General features: G+C 49.2%; 1 protein-coding gene across 2 annotated transcripts in view; it reads left to right on the forward strand.

Moving 5' to 3' along the window:
- The first annotated feature begins 3,463 nt into the window (after nt 1-3,463).
- Nucleotides 3,464-18,421, forward strand: part of NPTN (neuroplastin) — a 45,480-nt gene continuing 30,522 nt past the window's right edge. For both annotated transcript variants that reach the window (XM_059481902.1, XM_059481903.1), the window contains exon 1: nt 3,464-3,675. In XM_059481902.1, coding sequence (XP_059337885.1) covers nt 3,588-3,675 — 88 coding nt within the window. In that variant the 5' untranslated portion in view covers nt 3,464-3,587. The remainder of the gene's footprint in view (nt 3,676-18,421) is intronic.

Below are 18,421 nucleotides of genomic sequence, written 5' to 3' on the forward strand. Positions count from 1 at the left end.
ATCCTTTCCACCCCAACCCACCCTGTGAAAGCTTTCAAGTGCCAAAAAACATCACTAAACACATGGAAATAACAGGGATCTCTCAAACACTCCCAGTTGCAAGAAGACAAGCTCCAAATTCCCTCACAAAATAAGGATGATGCCTGTTTGCTGCTCTCTCAGAACTGAAAACTCTCCTGAATTTCCTGCTGACTACAGGGCTTTTTTTGCTTCCTCTTTGCTTGTCTGGCTTCCAAGGTTTTCTGTCTTCCTCGTTCTGAAGGAATAAGCAGACAATAATCAGAATTGACCCCCCCCACCAGGTGAAAATATGGGAAATTGCAGGGATTGGGAAACTTTGCAGAAAACTGAGTTTTCTCTGGCATTCCTGAGGTCAGGAATCACCATTCCCACACCAGGCAAACTCATCACCCTGCTCAGGCTCCATCTGCTGGAATCCCAGGGCTTTCCTCACTACTGAGCCACAGTGGTGGATCTAGGGCTGGCAAATCCCTTTTTCCTGCAGAACTCCAGTTTTAAGAGGATTCCCTCATCCATAGAACAACAAGAGGGTTTTTTTCTGCCACAGTTGATATGGCTGGATACATGAATACTTTGTTATAAATTTTAGGGATTTCTAGGAACTCTGTGCTCCAAGAGACTTGAGATCAGACCCACGAGGACATCTCCTGGGCATGGGAACTTTCTCCTTTCTCCTCTGTTTTCTTGTGCTGTATGATCACAAATCCATAGCTCAGCTCCGTGCAGAGCCTTCATTCCCTGCCTGGGGAACAACCTCCAACGGACACCTTCCAGGGATGCTCCAGGTGACAGCAGAGCAAAACCAGAGAACACAAGTGACAGCTGAATTATGCAACTATGGAGAGAAACTCCGAGCTGGTGACAGAGGGGGGGGAAAAATTCCTCCTGCTAAGTTGGGCTCGGGCCTGTGGCAGTGTGAGTCACCCTGAGCTGCCATGGTTACGGAGCAAGGATTGCTGAGCAGATCCAGAGCCTGCTCCCAGCGCTCGCTCCTTCCAAACTTGGAAAACAGGCACTGGAGGTAAGGCCTAATACAGAGTGGGTGTCTGCAAGGAGCAGAGTTACAGAGAAATCCTGGGAAAACAGTGCAAAGAGCAGTGAGAGGGGCAGTGGTGTGTAAAACTGGATTTCTGGGTCTCTGTTCCCATTTTTGTCTGGTTTGCAAGGGCTGCTGTCGGGATTGTTCCACACAGAAGGGAAAAAAAGAGGATGTTTCCACGCCACGGTGAGAAAACGCAGAGTAGTGTCACACAGATGAATCAGCTGGCAGCAGCAGTGAGTCATGGAAATGCACCGTGGAAATTCTCCAGCACAGTGGAATCTCTGAGGCACATCAAACCTGGCATCCCTGGGGAGCCAGGGGCAGCCAGGATGACGTGGAGCACCAGCACATGGCCAAAATCTGCTGCTCCTCACGTGTGACCTCGCCCCTGCCATCCTCAGCCAAGGCCTGAAGTGCCCAGGCAGGGATTTCACAGGGTTTTCATGGAAAAGGTGTGCTTGATCCTTGCCTGTAGTGAGTCATAGCAGCAGCAAAAGGACGTGGTGGAGTGTGTTTGCTGATGATCAGCTGAGACTGACCTCGGCAGGATGAAGGAGGAGGCACACAAAGTCAAGATTTGGGTTGTCACCACCCATTATTTCCCAGCCCACCCCACTTAGGGCGCGCTGGTGACGCTGGGCTCTGCAGAAGGCTGAAAATCTCATCTGGAGAATTTTCTGCTGGTTTTTCTCCCAGCCTCCTTCTCTGCTGGTCTGTCCCACAATCTCCTACAAGCCTCATATCTCCCCACCATCAGCTGGGCTCACAGAACAAAGCAAAAGCAAGCAGCAAATCTGACCTGGCATCTGTGATTTATGACAGGAAAATAGAGAAAAGCCACCCAAAGCTCACCAACAGCCAGTTTCCAGCATGCCTGGCTTATCCAGTCATCCATGAGAGAGTTTTTGTACTCTTTGCCCACAACTCCACTGCTAACATGGAGCAAACACCTTTGCTTCACACGGCCTCGGTTTCCTACTTGAGCAAAAATGACATAGCCCTTGAAAAATCTTTTGTGTGGAAACACAGATGGATAGAATGGTGTTTAAATTGATATTGGTGTTTTGTGGGTGCATGGACCTTAAGCTGAACAATTTGGGGTGGAATTGAGTTCCTCTGACACACTGTGGCCCCTGCAGGACAGCACAGAAACTCCTGAAGTGAGTAGGAACAGAGCCAAATACCAACTCTTGCCTTGTACTGAACAGTGTTTTAAGGCAATGAAGAACAGAAGTGAGGAGGAGTGTGGTGCTTCTCACATCCCAGCCAGAGGGGCTCTGCCATGGCGGCCCTGAGGGGATGGATCCCTCAGGCCGGCTCTACCATGGCAGCCCTGAGGGGAGGCTGCCTCAGGTGTGCTCCACCATGGTGGCCCTGTGGGGGATGGATCTCTCAGGCAGGCTCTGCCATCTGTGCCACTGAGGGGAGGCTGCCTCAGGTGTGCTCCACCATGGTGTCCCTGAAGAGACGAATTGCTGAGGAAGGGCTCCAGCATGGCAGCCCTCAGTGCCCCTGAGGGGACAGATTCCATGAGGTGGGCAGGTTCTGCCATGGTGTCTCTGAGGGGACAGATCCCTCAGGAGGGCTCTGCCATCTTGCCCTCAGTGCCCCTGAGGGGAGGATGCCTCAGCCAGGCTTCAACATGGCGCCCGCAGGGATGGGTCCCTCAGGCGGCACCCTGCCATGCCACCGTGTCCTCAGTGCCCCTATGGGAATAGATCCCTCAGAGCTCCACCATGGTGTCCCTAAGGGGACATATCGCTGAGGAAGGGCTCCACCACAGAAGCCTCAGTGCCCCTGAGGGGACACATTCCATGAGCTCTGCCATGGTGTCCGTGATGGACCCCTGAAAAGGGGCTGCACCATTGGCACCCTCAGTTCTCGAGGGGACAGATCCCTGTGGTGGGCTCTACCATGGTGTCTCTGAGGGGACAGATCCCTGAGAAGGGGCTACGCCATTCCACTCTCAACGCTCCTCACGGGAAGCTGCCTCAGGTGAGCTCCACCATGGTAAATCTGAAGGGACGGTTCCCTCAGGCGAGTTCCGCCATCGGGCCTCTGAAGGGACGGTTCCCTCAGGCGGGCTCCGCCATTGCACCCGAGGAACGGCTGCCTCAGGCAGCCTCCGCCATGGCGCCCTTGAGGGCACGGCAGAAAGAGCAACGGGCAGCTCCCCGCCGCCTGGGCGTCCCCGTCCCGCTGCCAGCTCGGGAGCTCGGCAAGGAGGAGAAGCCCTGGGACAGGGGAAGCGGCAGCGCTGAACAGACCGGGCCGAACGGAGCCAACATGGCGGCGAGGGGCGGGCGAGGCGGGCGCTGACACCGCCCCCCCGCCTCGCCCGTGCTGTTCCCTCCCCTCCCCGGCGGCGTCGCCCCCCGCCCCCGGCGGATCTCGCGAGAGCGGGCGCTGCGCTGCGGTAGGAGGTCGGCGGAGAAGGACGGACGGAGCCGCCGCCGCTCCCGCCGCCGCCTCAGCCTCCTCGCCTTCCTCCTCCTCCTCTTCCTCCTGCCCCTGCCTCAGGAAGATGCCGCGCTCCGGGCCGCTCCCCGCCGCCTTCTCGCTCCTGCTGGCGACGGCCGCGCTGCTGCCGGGACCCGCCGCGGCGCAGAACGGTGAGGGAGGGCGGCGGCGGCGGGGGGAGCGGGGGGGGGGCGCGTTGCTATGGCGGCGGGTGCGCTGTGGGCAACCCCGCGGGTGGGGGGCGACCCCGGCTTTGGGGGAAATCCCTGGGAAATTGGGGCCCCTCAGGGGAAGGGGGAAGGAGGAGAAAAGGGGGGGGACAGGCTCGGCCCCCCCGGCTCCTCCCGAGGCGCCTGGTGCCGCCGGTAAAATGGAACATCTCCTCATCTCCTCCCGCCTACTGAACCTGCATCTGCCGGGCCGCCTTAAATCATTTATAATGCAATAAAGCCCGTAGTTCCTTAGCAACTGGAGAGGTCCTTCTGATAGGAGAGTAAAAGAAGGAATTAAGGGAAAAAAAAAAAAAAAAAAAAAAAAAGAAGCAACAACCAACCCACCACACCCCAAGCCTTCTCCGCTCCTTGTAGGCTAGCGTGAGCTAAATCCAGCGCGGCTGCCTCCTCCCCGGCGAGTTCGCAGCCAAGTGCATGACAATTAGTGGCACAGCGGAGCGGGGCCAAGAGGCTGCTCCAGCCGAGCCTCCTGCTCCAAGGAAATCCCGCAGCGCCGAGGAAAATGCCCGTGTGCTGCTGCCAGGCCGGGCAGCGCTCTGTGCTCCCGGTGCAGCATCGCGGGCAGCGCTGGCCGGGCCCGGAGAGCCGGCAAGGGCAGGCAGGGAGCTCGGCCTGCGGGAGGATCCCGCCCATGAGCAAGGGCTGCCTCTCTCATACACCGATCCCACCCTGGTTTCATCATTTCAGCCTGCTTTCTCGCTCCTTCCTTTCTGCTCTGCAGATAATGTTCAGTCCTAGAGTTTTTTCCAGTTGTTGAGGGGAATTTCGCCTTGGCTCTTTGCTCCAGGGGAATCCTGCGATCGCAGGAGTGTGGAATCTTACATTCTGCTTTGGGTTGGAAGGGACCTTAGAGCCCACCCCATTCCACCAGGCCCCCGTTAGGGCTCTCAGGGTGTTTGACAGTGCTATCCAGATGGGAAAAATGCCGTCCTAAAGATGCCAGGTGAGAGTTATTCCCCGAGCACGTGCAGATTTTGCAGCGTGAAGCCAGCAGTGAGCTCTGTGTGCGTTAAGCAGAGTTTGGCATTGGCGCTGTGAATGAAAACCGGAGGCTCTCTGCAGAGTGAGGCAGCCTGGGAACACCCTGCTGGAGCTGGCTGGGATTTAGGGATCCGGGGATGGGGCTGAGCTGCGGGTTAAATGTGGTTCTGTGCTCCCCGTGGCACTGCTGAGTTCCCAGAGAAATTCCAGCCGTGGGAGGGAAGGAGTTAAATGGAAATGGGCCGTGTGTTCGTGCAGGGCAGGTGTCAGGTGCCAGCAGCTGCGGTGACAATCCCGCGTGGCTGCGGGACACTGCAAACATTTGGCAGCACTGGGGACTCTGCAGGTCAGTGATAAACAGAATTTTGGGGAGAGCTGGAAAGGGGATTTGTCCTCACCAAAGCGATCTTGGTGTGAGCGAGATTGCAGTGTGTCCTGGAAGCTGATTAATTGTTATTTTAATGAAGTGCTGAGTGACACTGGGAGTGTCTGTAATGCTGTGGGAGCTCACACAGGTGAGTGGAAATCTGCTTGGGAAGGGGGAAAGGTTGAGATCTTTGTGACTTAAGATTTATTGCTGCTCCATTTTTAATGTGAAAAGGCCCTGCTGCAGAGGAACTGGGCTTTCTTCAGCAAATAATGGCCCGTGGGGAGTTCCTGAAACAGAACAATTCCTCTGCGGGTGGAGAACAGGTCCAGCCTTTCCTCAATTGTGCATTTTCCTTCAGAAACAGCTTCTCACCTGTGGGTGTGTGCTGGGAAGGGGCAGGGAGGATCCCAAAGGGCAGCGATTTGTTATCTTTTATTGGTGTGGAGCCATCAGAGTGGTGAAAGGTGAATAGTCCGAGTCAGGGTGCTGAAGGAATGGCCACGGACCTGTTGGAACTCACCTGGAGCAGAAAATCCCCACTGGAATGCTGAGTGTTGGTGGGAAAAAAAAAAAAGTTTTTCTCCCAGTAGTTTTCCCAGATTTTAATGCAACCCAGAATATTTGGAGTCAGGCTGACCTGTGGATTTAATCTTGCTAAAACTGGGATGAAGGTTTTATTTTAAAAGGTTTTATTTTGAGAGGTTTTTATTTTGAGGGTTTTGTTTTTCGGGTGGCTTTATTTTGAAAGCTTTTGCATCAACACCTTAAAATCTCAGGGAAATGTGGCAGGAATTGAACTTTTCCTGAATATTTTGCTGGGAAAATGATCAGTTTCTGCTCATGGCTTACATCCAGAGCAGATTCTGATGGAACTGGGGGAGAGATGGGGAAGATGAGGAGGAAGAGCTGGAAAAAGCCAATCAGGAAAATCTGTGTTTAACCTGCACTTTCTAAGTTGGAAAATCACTTTAATGCTTCCAAGCATGGAGGGAAGGAAAATGTGATTTTTCCACCATTGTTTTATCTTCAAAGTATCTTTATTTCCAAACAAGCAGCTGGAAAACCAAAGGCTTCAGTGCAGTGATAATTCCACCCCAGCGTGGCTGGCATTTAAATGTTATTTTATTCTCTAAAATTGCTGCTTGGGCTGCCCCAATCTGGGCAATCTGCAGGGGTTTTTTTAGCAAACGAACACAGGAGTTGGAGTGAGAGCAAACTGGCAAGTTGTGCCCTAAAGGGCAGAGAATTCATCACCCTAAAATTGCTTGGGCATGAGGGAAAATAAAACCAAATAAATTCAGGTGGAGCTTGTTTAGCTCATCCTCTGCATGCATGGAGAAGGAAGCAGCTGGCCAAAACCAGAATATGGATTTTCTGTTGGCATAAAAGTGACCATAAAATCAGGAAAATTAGCTGAGCTAATCCTGCATGCTGAAAATGAATTTCTTCTTGAAGGAGCCAGGGAAAAACTTTGCTTTTATCCCTGTTTGTGCCCACTGAGCCTCATTCATTGCTCACCACCTGAGCTCTGCTGTGCCTGTTCCTGGTGCCCAGATAAATAAATGTGAGCATTTTTGGAGCCTGAGTGTGGGCTGAGCACTGAGGAGAACGTTCAAAGTTCTCTTCTTCTCCTCCCCACCAGTGCTCCTCCTCCTCCTCCTCCAGGCAGGATCTCCCCTGTTTCTGCTGCTTTATGTCCCCAGCGCAGCCCAAGTTGGCTTTGCCACCCTCGAGCCCATCGTGAATTTTATCTCATGATTTTATTTTATTTCATTATTTTATTTTCATTTTGGTCGTTATTGTAGCTCCTGAAATTCACACACGTGCTGCACATGGCTCCAGCAGTGAGATTTTATTTTTTGGGGTATTTTTCTCTAATCAGGACAATTCCAGTTCCTCTAAAGTTTGGTTTTGATTAAAGCACAGGGAGCCTTCACAGCTTGGCTCTGCCTTACCCCAAGCCCTTTTTGCCATTTTTTCAGAGTTTTCCAGCAGAATTCTTGTTTCTGGGAGTTGGAATTGGGATGGCTGGTGTGGAATTGCACAGTCTGATCCTTTGGATGTTTAAAGGATGGACTTTGTGTGTTCAGACTCCTCAAAACAGAAATATTTGGGAATAAATAAATACAGTGATTTTTTTCCCAGTTAATTCCAAATTACAAATCCTGACTTCTCTAGAGCTGGAGGACAGAGCTTGGCTGTTAAAGCTCTATCAAATCCAATATCCAATAATTCAAATAATGATAATAATTCAAATAATGATAATAATTCAAATAATGATGATAATAATGATAATTATAATAATGATAATAATTATAATAATAATAATTTTATTTTCATGGCAATTTATTCTCACTCCAGGTTAAACATTTATTTGATGCCTGGTGCTGCTTTTGGTGTTGGATATTTGCACTGTGAGACATTTTTCTAGAGGAAAAATAGATCAAAATGTCCTGATCTGGTTGGAAGAAACAAGAAAAAAAAGGGGTTTTTTGCTTTAATTCCTATAGTTTTGCATTCTGTGATTTATAATTCACAGTAATGACTGGTGTAGCTCATTACATTTTGGGGGTACTCACAGGAATCTTGTGGCTCTTCTGCTGGTTTGCAAATGTAAAATAAGATTTATTTATATTAAAAAAAAGCAGTTACAGCATTTGTGTTAGAATAGGAAAACAAGAGGAAAGGGAAAAAATGCACTCAAACCCAAAACCTCAGCTGGAAGAGCAGCTGGGAGCACACGGAATTGCAGGAACTTGGGAAGATGGCAGAGAGGGTTTGGGAATGCTGGAAGTGCCCGGGAGGGCTCCTGGCAGTGCGGAGAGCTCCCAGCAGCCTGCAGTGATGCCGTGAGGGCGGACAGCAGGAGTTTGCACAAAGCAGATGCTCGGAGCATTTTTAAACCTGAGCGTGCACCAGCTTGGCTCAGCACTCCGGGGGTGATTTTAGTTTTTTTTTTTTTTTTTTTTTTTTTTTTTTTTTTTTTTTTTTTAAATTTTCCCCCCGTGGTTTGTTGGGAAAAGCTTTGTGGTGCTTGAGCAGAGCCTGCCTCGGGTTCAGGCTGCAAATGGGGTTTGAATTGCTGTCGTTTGGAGCTGCTTGGAGGGAATGGAATGGTTTAAAAGCAGCTCTGAGTCACGGGGCAGCTGCTCTGTCTGTTGGCCTGGTGAAAGCTGGGCAGGTGATGGGATGGTCAAAGGATTAGAAAATGCCTAAAATAAAGGTTTGGTTTTGGTCTGGTCTGACCAAAAATGATGCCTTGAGAAGGCTGAGCTAGAACAGGGACTAGACTGAGCTCAAGAATAAAGCAGGGATTTATTAGGAGGCCTCAATGGATCCACCTTGGGCAGCCAAGAGCCCAGCCAGGGCTGCACCCAAAATGAATCAAAATGGTCACAAAAATGGACAGCTGGTCATGGGGTCTCTCACTTTCATGAGTTCTGGTCCATTTGCATGTTGGAGTTAAATGTCAATTACAGCTCCAGGTTATGAACTCCCATCCTGATTGTTTTCTGTCTTCAGTCAAAGATTGCAGCTCTGTGGGGTCCTGGTGCAGGGCAGGGTCAGGGATTGCAGCTCCCCATGGGATCAGGGATTGCAGCTCCCCATGGGATCAGGGCAGGGTCAGGGATTGCAGCTCCCCATGGGATCAGGATGGGATCAGGGAGTGCAGCTCCCCATGGGATCCCCAGGATCAGGGATTGCAGCTCCCCATGGGATCAGGGCAGGGTCAGGGACTGCAGCTCCCCATGGGATCAGGGATTGCAGCTCTCCATGGGATCTCCATGGGATCAGGGATTTTGCTTCTGCTCTTGAGTCTGAGATTTGGATCCTCGATCCCCAGCTAGAGCAGGAATTGTTTTGTCTCCCTGCTCTGTGCACAGAGCTCACCATCCCCTAACATGAACCCAGACCCCCACACTAAAGCAGCACAGAATGTGAAAATATAAAACCCAAACCTGAGGCGTGGCTCTGTCTCCAGGCAGCAGCAAAGCCCCGTGTGTGACCCTGCAGTGATCCCCTCAGGGTTCCTGGTGCACAGAGCTCACCCAGAGCAGCCTGCCCAGGGATTCCATGCTTGCAAGCAGCTGATTCACATTTCCCAGGGTGGTTTGTGTTGGGAAAATTCATCCATGGGCAGGGACACCTTCCACCAGCCCAGGCTGCTCCAGGCCTGGGACACTTCCTTCAGTAAACCCCACCTGTTTCTGATCACACCTCAGAAAAGAACAGCCTTGCATTTCTTTGCTTCCCAGCATGAAAATGCAGCACAGCAGGCAGGGCCCAGCTCCCCAACTCCCATAAAACCAAGGCAGAGCCATCAGGGGATCCCAGGATCAGGAGTTCCATCCCACAGCCTCACCACCCTCACAGGGGAGAATTCCCCTCAGTATTTAACCCTGTTTCACTTTTTAGCCATTCCCTGTGTGCTGTCCCTGCATCCCTTGTCCCCAGTCCCTCTCCTGGAGCCCCTTCAGACCCTGAGGTGTCCCTGGAGCCTTCTCTGGTCCAGGTGAGCACCCCCAGCTCTCCCAGCCTGGCTCCCCTTTTGGGGCATCCAAGGAATAAAGGCGTGGAGAAAAGAAATAACTGTGAATATTTATCACCCCAGCCTGCGGGATTGAGCACAATGAGAATGTTTTTCAGTTTTGCCTGAAGATGGGCAGTTTGCACTGACCACCCAGCTGGGTTTCCACTTCAGGGTCTGGAATCACTTCTGGATTCCAAGGAATAAACTGGAAGTTCATTATTGGAGAGCTCATTTGGATTTGATTTGGCCAGAGGAGCTCTGAGCTCCCTCCTATCACAGAAACAGGGAGCTGAGCACTGCAGGGCATTGGGAACAAATCTTTGGGAAGTGTTTCCCAAATCCCAGAGCTCCCAAACCTCTCAGGGTTGTGACCCAGAACCTGCACTTTGGGATCCCCTGATGGCTTTTCCTTGGTTTTATGGGATTTGGGAAGCTGGGCCCTGCCTGCTCTGCTGCATTTTCCTGCTGGGAAACAAAAAAATCCATGTCTGTTCTTCTCTGCTGTGTGATCAGAAACAGGTGGGTTTATTTAAGGTCCAATTAAGGTAAAAAAATCCCTTTATAAAGGTAAAACCCCAGTGTGCCCCAGGCACACTTCAGAGCTGGGTACAGAAACCCCAAATACAGGTGGAATTGGGGCTTTGGGGGTGTGCTTGGGGAGTCTGAGTGAAAACCAGTCAGTGTGCCACTCTTTGGGCTTCATTTTGCTGTAAGAAATGGGATATTTGGTGCATTTATTCCCTAAAGCTTAATTATTTATTCCCTAGAAACTTAATTATTTGTTCCCTAGAAACTTAATTTTCTATGGCAGCCATCCTATAATGCTGTAGGATCACAGTCACCTCTAATTTTGTCTTTTTAGGAATATTTCAGTTTTATCCCATTCCTGCCAATTCTTTATGCAGGACTGGGAGTGAAGGTGTGACCCCTGGGTAATGGGAGAGCTTTTCTGCTCCCTGTAATTCAATATTTTAATTTCTTTTTATTAAAATATTTTTTATGAGATTTTTTTTCCCACTTTGGGAATTGGCTTTTTGCTTCCAAAACCAAAATAGAACCAGGAAAATTCCCATTTCCTCCCAGTTTTAAGGGTGCTGAAGCTGATAAGGGGCTGGAATATTGTATTGATGGTTTCCTTCAGCTTTAATTTGTTGCATTTTTTTATCTGACAAGGTTTTCAGCACTTTGCTGAGCAGTTCAAAACCTGCAGCAAAGTGCTGAAAACCCTGTCAGATAAAAATGCAACAAATTAAAGCTGTTCTCACCCCAGGCTCTGAGCTGCCTCTTTGGGGTCTCAGGCTCCCAAAGCTCCTATTTTTAGTGGTGATTTGGTGACCCCAATCTTGAGCCATATGGAGGAAAGGAAAAAAAAATAAAAAAGCTAAAAAAAAGGAAAAAAAAACCCTAAAAAAGGAATAAAATGTGAGGTTTGGTTTGCAGGAAGGGAATTAGTGGGAGAAGGGAGCCAAAACCACAGCAGGGCACTGCCCTGGTGCTCTCCTGCTTTGGGGCCTTACAAAATGGGTTCAGAATTCCCAAAAATTTCCCAAACATGACCCTGTTGTGGTCCTTTTGCCAAGTGAAATATTTCAGAGCTGGAGAGCTGCTAAATCAGGATTTTTGGGTATTTTGTGGCAACCTGGATTTGCTTGGATGGAAATGGAAAAGTGGGAAAAGCACCTCGGCAGCAAATTCCTGGGGGCTGTGCCATTCCTGTCACACTTGGATCAGTTTATCTGTGGGATAAATCCTCCAGTGCTTCTGCTGGGCTTTATTCAGGTATTTTGAGGAAAAAAAAAATCTTTTAAAGCTGCTGTAAAATTGTAAAATTGCTGCACTGCTGAATGTGGGTGGAGAGTGCAAGGGACCCTGTGAGGGGCAGATTTTAGCATTGGGAATAAAGCAGGATTCTGGGGTAGAGAGCAGAATTCTGGGGGTATAGAGCAGAATTCTTGGGTATAAAGCAGAATTCTGGGGTACAGAGCAGAATTCTTGGGTGTAGAGCAGAATTCTGGGGGTATAAAGCAAAATTCTTGGATATAAAGCAGAATTCTGGGGTATAAAGCAGAATTTTTGGGCGCAGAGCAGAATTCTTGGATATAAAGCAGAATTCTGGGGTACAGAGCAGAATTCTTGGGATATAAAGCAGAATTCTTGGGTATAAAGCAGAATTTTTGGGTACAGAGCAGAATTCTGGGGTACAAAGCAGAATTCTTGGGTAGAGGCAGAATTCTGAGATACAAAACAATTCTGGGATATAAAGCAGAATTCTGGGGTATAAAGCAGAACCTTGGATATAAAACACAAGCAGAACCTTTTTACTCAGTTTAGGGGACGTGGCTGAAATGTGATTTTGTTTAGGTCACCATTTCTGTTCCTCTCGCCACCACAAAATCCCTGCAGTGTGATTAAACACAATTATTGTTGGTACCATGGTGGTGATGTTAATTTTTAAAATTTCCACTGAGCAAAGGAAGCTTCTCTGAGTTTTTTTTTTCCCTGCTGGCTCTTTGAAGAGCCCAAATCTGCTTGGCTTTTAATTGGATTTTGCTTTTGTTGGGAAAGCTCTGGGAAGAGCTATGGGGCTCCCCCTCAAGCTCAACAAAATAACCACAAATTGGCATTTGGGCGTTTTTATTTTGAATTATGTGAGGAGTGAGTGCCCAGGGCAGGGAGGTGATTCCTGCTGGGGATTAGGATGCACTAATGCTGCTGGAGTGGAATTCCAGCTCAGGAATGGGGTGCAGGAGGAGCTGCCCTGCCCAGGTTATTTCTGGCCCCATAATCTCAGCAGTGTCAGGAGGGCTGTGGAGATCAAACCTCAGGGCCAGGGAGGGGCTGGATCCCATCCTCATCCCAGCCACCAGGATTGTGGGGAAAATGGGAAATTGTGTTTCCTACAGAAAAAAAGCCAATCCTGCAATTTACAAAAACCCCTCTGAAACCATGGCTGGCAAAGCATCCCAGGGAAATGGCAGTTCCAGCATCCCTTGGAAAATGCAGCTTGGAAGCTGGGCTGAATCCCTCCCAAGGAGATTTCCTTCCATGGGGAACCTGTCCCTCCTCTCCCAGAGGTTTTCCCAAGGGTTAAACCCCACATGGGACTCAGCAAAGGCAGGAATTGTTCTCTGCTCTCCCCTTTCCATTCCCAGAGGTTTTTCCAGAGGTTAAACCCCTCCTCATGCTCAGCAAAGGCAGGAATTGTTCTCTGCTTTTCCCAAGGTTTCCCAAGGGTTAAACCCCCTCATGCTCAGCAAGGCAGGAATTGTTCCCTGCTCTCCCCATCCCTGAAGAATCCCCCAGCCAGCAGCTCTGCTCTCATCCCTTTGGAAGGAATACAGGAATTTCAGTGCTGCAGCTGAGGAATGGACAAGAATCCCTCCAAAGCAGGGGATGGCTCCTGGGAAGTGCCCAAAAAATCCATGTTAACAACTAAAAACCTTTCCCTGGAAAGCAGTGGGAAGGGATTCAGCTGCAGCACAGGAAGCACAGCCTGAGCAGGCAGCAATTTCAATTTGTCTGCAGCAGCTGAAGCTCTCAAAAATTGCTCGGGGAAAAATACCCCTAAAAATACAATTTTTAAGCAGAGCTCAATGTGCACAGCAGAGGAAATCTGCTGCACAAATGTGCCATCTCTGCTGCTTTTTAATCCATCTCCTCCTGCTTTCCTCATCCCTGTGCCTGGAATTCCAGTGGAATTCTCCTGGAATTCCAGCATTCTCCTTGGTGCTCTGAGCAGGGCAGCAATTCCTTCCCACTCTGGACAAGGGATGATGAAAGCACCTCCAGCCCCATGTCCAGCAGCAGGGCCAGGATTTCACACTTGAGGCAGCTGAGCTCTGGTTCAGGCTGCAGAACGTGCTGGCAGTGTTATCCCCTGTGCTGCTGCCATTCCCTCTGCTCACTGAGGAATTATTTTTGTGGCTGAGCAGCTTCTCCTCAGCCTCTGTTACATAATCCCCAATTCAGCAAAGGGCATTTCTTGTGAAAGGTCGCTGCATGGAAATGTCCTTTCCCTCCCTCATGAGGATGTGGAGCAGCTCCTGCTCCTACAGAGTGAATAAAAGGGGGGGAAAGCAGCTTTGCTGGAGAGAAATGGGATCAGTCTCCTGTCAAACACATTTGTTGGATCAGGAAAGGTCAGGGGAGAAGGGGGGAGCTCTGAAAACCTTTGGTTATTTAAAACCCTTGCACCACGCCATTAGAGAGCCAGGCTGAGGATTTTACAGTGCTAATCTGACACAAAATCATTTTCATTACCAACCTTTGAGGTGTTTTCAGTGGCTTTCAGACAGAAATTTAATGCTGTTTTAAAATGTTTTGAGCTCTTCAGCTGCTGCAGACAAATTGAAATTGCTGCCTGCTCAGGCTGTGCTTCCTGTGCTGCAGCTGAATCCCTTCCCACTGCTTTCCAGGGAAAGGTTTTAGTTGTTAACATGGATTTTTTTGGGGAACTTCCCAGGAGCCTTCCCCTGCTTTGGAGGGATTCTTGTCCATTCCTCAGCTGCAGCACTGAAATTCCTGTATTCCTTCCAAAGGGATGAGAGCAGAGCTGCTGGCTGGGGGATTCTTCAGGGATGGGGAGAGCAGGGAACAATTCCTGCCTTGCTGAGCATGAGGGGGTTTAACCCTTGGGAAACCTCGGGAAAAGCAGAGAACAATTCCTGCCTTGCTGAGCATGAGGGGGTTTAACCCTTGGGAAAACCTCTGGGAGAGGAGGGACAGGTTCCCCATGGAAGGAAATCTCCTTGGGAGGGATTCAGCCCAGCTTCCAAGCTGCATTTTCCAAGGGATGCTGGAACTGCCATTTCCCTGGGATGCTTTGCCAGCCATGGTTTCAGAGGGGTTTTGTAAATTGTAGGATTGTCTGAGGGAGTTCTTGGCTTTTTTCTGGCACATGAGGGAATTGGTGACACGAATAAAATTGGTGCCTCCTGTGAGCACTCCTGCACTGATATTCCTTAATATTTCCATTGAAATATGGGGGAAAAATGCTTTTTGAGGCACTGGACTTGCTGTGGATCTGGGTTCATATGTTGGTCAGAGCTGGCCTTGCACCATCTTTATCCATCTATGAGTTTTAGGTAAATCAGATTTTTTCCATGCTTCCTGTTAAAGTGAATATTTGATATCAAGTCTCCAGTGAGATAAAAATGGTTTTGCACTCAGCATGGCCGAAAAAGACAGAAACACTTCCATAAACTGCATCCCTTTCAATTGCCAAGGTGCAGAGCCCTGGGATTCTGTAGTTCACACTGAAGCCTTGGGAGCCGATGGGTTTCAGCAGCAGGGCTGGGGAGGGAAGGAGCTGGAAGTTGGAGCTGGGGCTTGCACTGGTGGAGCAGGAGCTGTGCAGGGACTCAGAGCTCCCTGGGGGGACACAAGTGACATCCCAGCTGTGCCAGGGGTCTGTCTGAGCTCCCTCATGGGCTGGGCTGCCTTGTGGAACCAGGGAACTGCCAGGGCTCTGTTCTTCCTGGCCAAAAATTGGGAAAAATCTCCACTCCTGCTCTCCAGAAGGTGACACTGGTTATGGAGGCACAGTTTATAAACCCTGTCCTGGTGATTCTTCCCTGTGGGATATTTATGGAACCAGGGAACTGCCAGGGCTCTGTTCTTCCTGGCCAAAAATTGGGAAAAATCTCCACTCCTGCTCTCCAGAAGGTGACACTGGTTATGGAGGCACAGTTTATAAACCCTGTCCTGGTGATTCTTCCCTGTGGGATATTTATGGAACCAGGGAACTGCCAGGGCTGCTCTTCCTGGCCAAAAATTGGGAAAAATCACCATTCCTGCTCTCCAGAAAGTGACTGTGGTTATGGACAGTTTATAAACCCTGTCCTGGTGATTCTTCCCTGTGGGATATTTATGGAACTGTCAGAGCTTTGTTCTTCCTGGCTAAAAATTGGGGAAAATCCTCAATTTCTTCTTTCCTCATTTATCCCCAGGAACTGATCACTGTGTCCTTTTCCCTGCAGCCAGCTATGGAGCCACAGGTTATAAACCCTGTCCTGGTTGTTATTCCCATGGGATATTTATGGAACCTCTGTCCTGGTGATCCTTCCCATGGGATGTTTATGGAACCAGGGAACTGCCAGAGCTTTGTTCTTAATGGTTAAAATCTGGGGAAAATCTCCATTTCTACTCTTCAGAAAATAACACAGGTTATAAACCTTGTCCTGAGGGACCAGGGAACTGCCAGAGCTTTGTTCTTCCTAAATCTGGGGAAAAATTTCCATTTCTGCTCTCCAGAAGGTGACACTGGTCGTGGAGCCACAGGTTATAAACCCTGTCCTGATTGTTATTCCCATGGGATATTTATGGAGTCCCTGTCTGGGTGATTCTTCCCATAGGATGTTTATGGATCCAGGGAACTGCCAGAGCTTTGTTTTTCCTGTCCAAAAACTGGGGAAAATCTCCATTTCTGCTCTTCAGAAATGTGGTTGTGGAGCCACAGTTTATAAACCCTGTCCTGGTTGTTCTTCCCATGGGATAGCCCAGCCTTGTCTCAATTCTCACTTGTCCCCTTCAGGTGGATTGTCACCTAGAATCCCTGGAATTGTGTCCAGAGCCCAGCCAGGAGGGGATTTGGGGGAAGGGAATTCCCTGGAGCTGGGGGAAGTGGGGCTTTTCCTCCCAGGGCTGTGCTTGGATGTGTTTCCTCAGGGAATTGGGGCTGCTCAGATCAGGTTTTGCACCCTAAAAGTGGCCATGAAATACCAGTTGTGTTTGCAAAGTGTGAAGGGAAGCATCCCTGGTTTTATTACAGGGAAACTTGGATAAAAGTGTCTGGTGGGGGGAGGGTGGGGGGGGGTCTGAGGCTGATCTGAGGGGTTGGTGGGGCCAGAGGAACTTCCACAATAATTTCCAGTCTGAATTCCTGATTTATCCTCAGAAACTGATCCCTGTTCAGGAATCCTTTCCATCCCAAATTCCTGATTTATAGAACTGATCCCTGTTGAGGAATCCTTTCCATCCCAAATTCCTGATATATAGAACTGATCCCTGTTCAGGAATCCTTTCCATCCCAAATTCCTGATATATAAAACTGATCCCTGTTGAGGAATCCTCTCCAGCCTAAATTTCTGATTTATAGAACTGATCCCTTTGTCCTTTCCAGGTTCAGGAATCCTTTCCAGCCTAAATTCCTGATTTATCTTCAGGAACTGATGCCTGTGTCCTTTCCCTGTGCAGGAATCCTTTCCATCTTAAATTCCTGCTTTGTAGAACTGGTCCCTGTTCAGGAATCCTCTCCATCCTAAATTCTGATTTATGGAACTTATCCCTATTCAGGAATCCTTTCCAGCCTAAATTCCTGATTTATCCCCAGGAATTGATCCCTGTGTTTTTTCCCTGTTGAGGAATCCCTTCCAGCCTAAATTCCTGATTTATAGAACTCATCCCTGCTCAGGAATCCTCTCCATCCTAAATTCCTGATTTATGGAACTGATCTCTGTTCAGGAATCCTTTACATCCTAAATTCCTGATTTATGGAACTGATCTCTGTTCAGGAATCCTCTCCATCCTAAATTCCTGATTTATGGAACTGATCCCTATTGAGGAATCCTCTCCAGCCTAAATTCCTGATATATTGAACAGATTCCTGTGTCCTGTCCCTGTTCAGGAATATTTTCCAGCCTAAATTCCTGATTTATAGAACTGATCCCTGTTAAGGAATCCTTTCCAGCCTAAATTCCCGATTTATCCCCTGTGCCCATCTGTGTCAGGAACTCCCCCTCAGGCACATTCCCAGGCTGGCCACACCCAAACCATTCCCCTCAGGATGAGTTTTTTGGAATTTGCCCACAAATCTCCTGTGCAGGGGAATGGGGAATGCTGGGCTGGATGCAGGGAATGTTTAATTCCAGTCCTGTGGGATGAATCCTCAGGTTTCCTGCCTGTGGAAGGAGCCCCGTGCCCTGGCACAGCTCCTGCATTTTGATGCTGCTCTCTGGGCTGGGTTCTCCTCTCTCCCAGCTCTGGGAAGCTGCAGGATGAGAAGGCAGGAATTAAACTCAGGAATTCAGTCCAGGGATAGCTCTGGGCTCACCTGGGCACCTCAAACCTGGCTTAAAGCTGCTCTGGAGCTGGCAGAAATTAATGGGATTAATGCCAAATGTATCATTTTGTGCTTCCTGGTGAGAACAGAATGGGAGAGCATCGATCTTAAGGAAAATGGGTGTGGACAGGCAGGGTGCTGCAGTGCCTTCCTGGAATTTGTCCCCAGGCCTGGGTCCTGTCTCCATTCAGGAACCCTTTCCAGCCTAAATCTCTGATTTATGGAACTGATCCCTGTGTCCTTTTCCAGCCTGAATTCCTGATTTATGGAGCTGATTCCTGTTCAGGAATCCTTTCCAGCCTAAATTCCTGATTTATCCCCAGGAACTGATCCCTTTGCAGGAATCCTTTCCATCCTAAATTCCTGATTTATGGAACTGATCCCTGTGTCCTTTTCCCACTCAGTATTCCTTTCCAGCCTAAATCCCTAATTTATCCTCAGGAATTGATCCCTGTGCAGGAATCCTTTCCATCCTATATTCATGATGTGTTGAACTGATCCCTGTGTCCTGTGCCTGTTCAGGAATCCTCTCCATCCTAAATTCATGATTTATAAAACTGATCCCTGTGTCCTTTTCAGCCTAAATTCCTCATTTGTAGAAATGATCCCTGTGCAGGAATCCTCTCCAGCCTAAATCCCTAATTTATCCCAGGAACTGATCCCTGTGTCCTGTCCCTGTTGAGGAATCCTTTCCATCCTAAATTCCTGATTTATGGAACTGATC

The sequence above is a fragment of the Ammospiza nelsoni genome, chromosome 14 (genome assembly GCF_027579445.1).
Source record: "Ammospiza nelsoni isolate bAmmNel1 chromosome 14, bAmmNel1.pri, whole genome shotgun sequence".
In the NCBI taxonomy this organism is placed as follows: Eukaryota; Metazoa; Chordata; class Aves; order Passeriformes; family Passerellidae; genus Ammospiza; species Ammospiza nelsoni.